Source organism: Orbicella franksi, chromosome 9 (genome assembly GCF_964199315.1).
Source record: "Orbicella franksi chromosome 9, jaOrbFran1.1, whole genome shotgun sequence".
NCBI classification, from domain to species: Eukaryota; Metazoa; Cnidaria; class Anthozoa; order Scleractinia; family Merulinidae; genus Orbicella; species Orbicella franksi.
In genome coordinates, this window is record NC_138153.1 from 30,565,566 (window position 1) to 30,568,588 (window position 3,023).

At 40.2% G+C, this 3,023-nt stretch overlaps 1 protein-coding gene across 1 annotated transcript in view; it reads left to right on the forward strand.

Moving 5' to 3' along the window:
* The window catches only part of LOC145496672 (zinc metalloproteinase nas-15-like), an 11,985-nt gene extending 8,962 nt beyond the window's left edge, over window positions 1-3,023 (forward strand). The window contains exons 7-10 of the mRNA XM_081476405.1: window positions 249-348; window positions 726-773; window positions 1,987-2,034; window positions 2,917-3,023. Coding sequence (XP_081332531.1) covers window positions 249-348; window positions 726-773; window positions 1,987-2,034; window positions 2,917-3,023 — 303 coding nt within the window. The remainder of the gene's footprint in view (window positions 1-248; window positions 349-725; window positions 774-1,986; window positions 2,035-2,916) is intronic.

Sequence of the window (3,023 nt, forward strand, 5' to 3'; positions counted from 1 at the left end):
TTTTCATTCAATCGCAATTTTTTGACTTACTACGCATGCGCTGCATTTAAAGGGTTCTTTCGGTAACAAAGAAAAAGCTGAGAATTGTTGAGTTCTTTGTATCTTTACTTTTTCTAACATATATTTATGATAAAAGACTAAAGCCATCAATACACTGCGTTCTGTTATAGAGAAAAATAGCACAGATAGTGTGGGTGTTGAGTAAATAAAATGATCGCTCTATTGACGGCATGTTTGTTTTATGAAAGGTTACTATTGGTCAGCGGCAAGGTTTAAGTCCCATTGATGCACAGCAAGCAGATCTTCTGTACCAGACAGAGTGCGCCAGCAGGAGAGAAGCGGGAGGAGGTTTGTTGAGTGGTACATTTTATCAACAAAGCAAATACTTTTTGCAGTTACCCTATTATCAACAAGGAGGCACGAGGTTCTACTAGTCAGTGTGCTGGAATTCGGATCGAGAGGTACAGCTTCGATCCCTGGCCGGGGTCCTTGTGTTGTGTTCTTGGGCAAGACAATTTCACGGTGCCTTTCTCCACCCAGGTGTGAAAATGGTCACTGGCAAATTTTATTCCAGGGGGTAACCCTGAGATAGACTAGCATACCATCCGGGGAAACATCCTTTTTTCCCTAGTCGCTTTATGCTACAAAAAAACCCATTGAACTTAACACATAGCACAAAAGCTTACAAAGTATTGATAACTAAAATATCTTGCTGTATTTTTTAGGAGCGACCACTTTGCCACCAACAACTACTCAAATGCCAACAACATCAGGTACAATGATAAGAATCCAACGAGAAGCACACGTAGTGCTTCCAAACACCACTCAATATTATCTATGACAGATCAGGGGCCCATCTAGGGGGAGGATGCAGGGGGTACGCACCCCTCCCCACGTGATGGATTGTGGCTTTCTAATATAACTGGTATTCCGCATTAAAAACCCTGTTGTTTATTGGCGTTGAGGTTAAACGATGGTGCACCACCCCTAAGAAAAATCCTTGATCCACCCCTGTAGCCATATAGATCGTTGGCTGGTAAAACAAAAAATAGGGAAAAGAAAAATTTTACAATAACCGTCTAATTTCTCGCACGCTGATTGCTTCATTTTTTATCATCAATAAGAGTACAGACGGATACAATTTTAATTTATGCAAGCTTTCAAGTTCAATTTTCAGCTGTCAAACTGTCAACTTTTTGACCAATGAGATTTTATGGACTTTTTTAAGTAGCCAATCAAAAAGCGAGAAAAGCTAATTGACGATGTTCGCGTCATTTTGAATAAAATTCACTTATCCTTGTTTACGGCAAGTTTACGGCGTCTTTCCCATCATTTATTCCCGGCATTTGACCATTTTGGGCTCTTGTTATCGTAAAAATGGATAAGTCCCATTGATACACAGCAAGCAGATCTTCTGCGGAACCACTCACCTGCGGCTCGTGGTTCCACAGCCAATTTGCCAATGTTATGACGCAATTTATCATCAATGAGAGGACAGACGCATAAAAAACTGACGTCAATTTGTAAAATACTGGGCGTCTGGGTGTGATCTTTGGTATTGCGGTAACGCCGACCCTGGCAAGTTCATTGATAACTTTGCTGCTTATTTTGTTTGAGTTTTTGACGGCTTTGTGTACTTTACCTCAAACACTGAAATTGTACCTCTGCTTTCGTCAATGCATTAATCGGCAAATCAAAGATGAGAAATTCGTTACTCGCTATCTTTCGGGAGCTCGAGGTCATAGTAAAGACATAAATTATAGTGCGAGTTTGGTTAATATCGTGAAATAAACTTTAGATGAACACTAAGACAAAGAATTGCACTTGCTTGATATCCCGTACCGGTATTTGCCCTTTTTAACAAAAACGACAATGCCTGAGCATTGGCCCGGAGGGGGGAAGGAGGCTGTGGTCTTTGCTGGAATGACATGTACAGACCGCTACGGACTGCTGGATAACTAAAACTAAATGACTTTTCAATTGTAGGAACTACTACTTTGCCACCAACAACAACCCGGTTACCACCAACGACAGGTACTTCAATGAAATATATTGGAGCAATTGCAAACGTTTAGCAAAGATGCGGCGTGGCAAATCATACTGACTTTCGGGGAAAAAACCTGTTAATCACATTCATGAAATCTGGGCCATTAAATTAAGTACTATTATATATTTATTTATATATTCATGCCTCTTACTAACCGAGTTTGAGGCCAGGTTCGCACTGTAAGATACGGACCGAGTGGATTTATGGTCCAAGAGCGAACCGTGCTGGCCATAAATTGAACAGGAAAAAAACCGGGGACTCCGTAACTTGCAGTACGGACCGAGATTATGAGGCTAGTAAGATATTTATTATATCTCTAGTGTGTGTCTGATGGTTTGGGAACGGCTGCAAACTTTTGACGCACACGTCGAAAGCAAAACAAGTCGTAAGCACGTTTTAATACACAATTTAAAGTAAAGGAAAGCTTTAACTTTTACTTACTATTAAAGTTAAGAAGACTTGGCGATAAATCACGAAATATTCGGCAACAAAAACAGCTTTAAAATTAGCGGGCCGTACAGTAGAATACGGCGCGCTATATTGATCACAGCGCGCGAAGTAACTAAGAGAAATAGTAAATTCATTTATTTTTACCGAAAATCAAGTAAAAAACAATACTATTACTGGGGTAAGAGTATCAGTTGTCCTATAAATATGCAACGCCGCTTTGTTCGTGTAATGAACGAGACTAATCCATACAAAAAATCGAGTTTATTACATGCCAGCGTTTACATTAGCCTCTCTTTGTATATCATTCAGTAACGAGATTGTCTGATCCTCTTGCGTAACGTACTGCAGAGCCTGTTAATTTAGGTGAATATCCATGAAGGGAGAGGAGTTTTCAACTTAGCTTTGTTTTCGCTTTTTAGGGAGTTGTCAAGACAGAGACAACAGATGTAAATATTGGCCTCGTTTCTTCTGCCTATTCTACAGATACGTCAGAGAAAACTGCAAGAAGAAATGTCGGCGCTGCTGA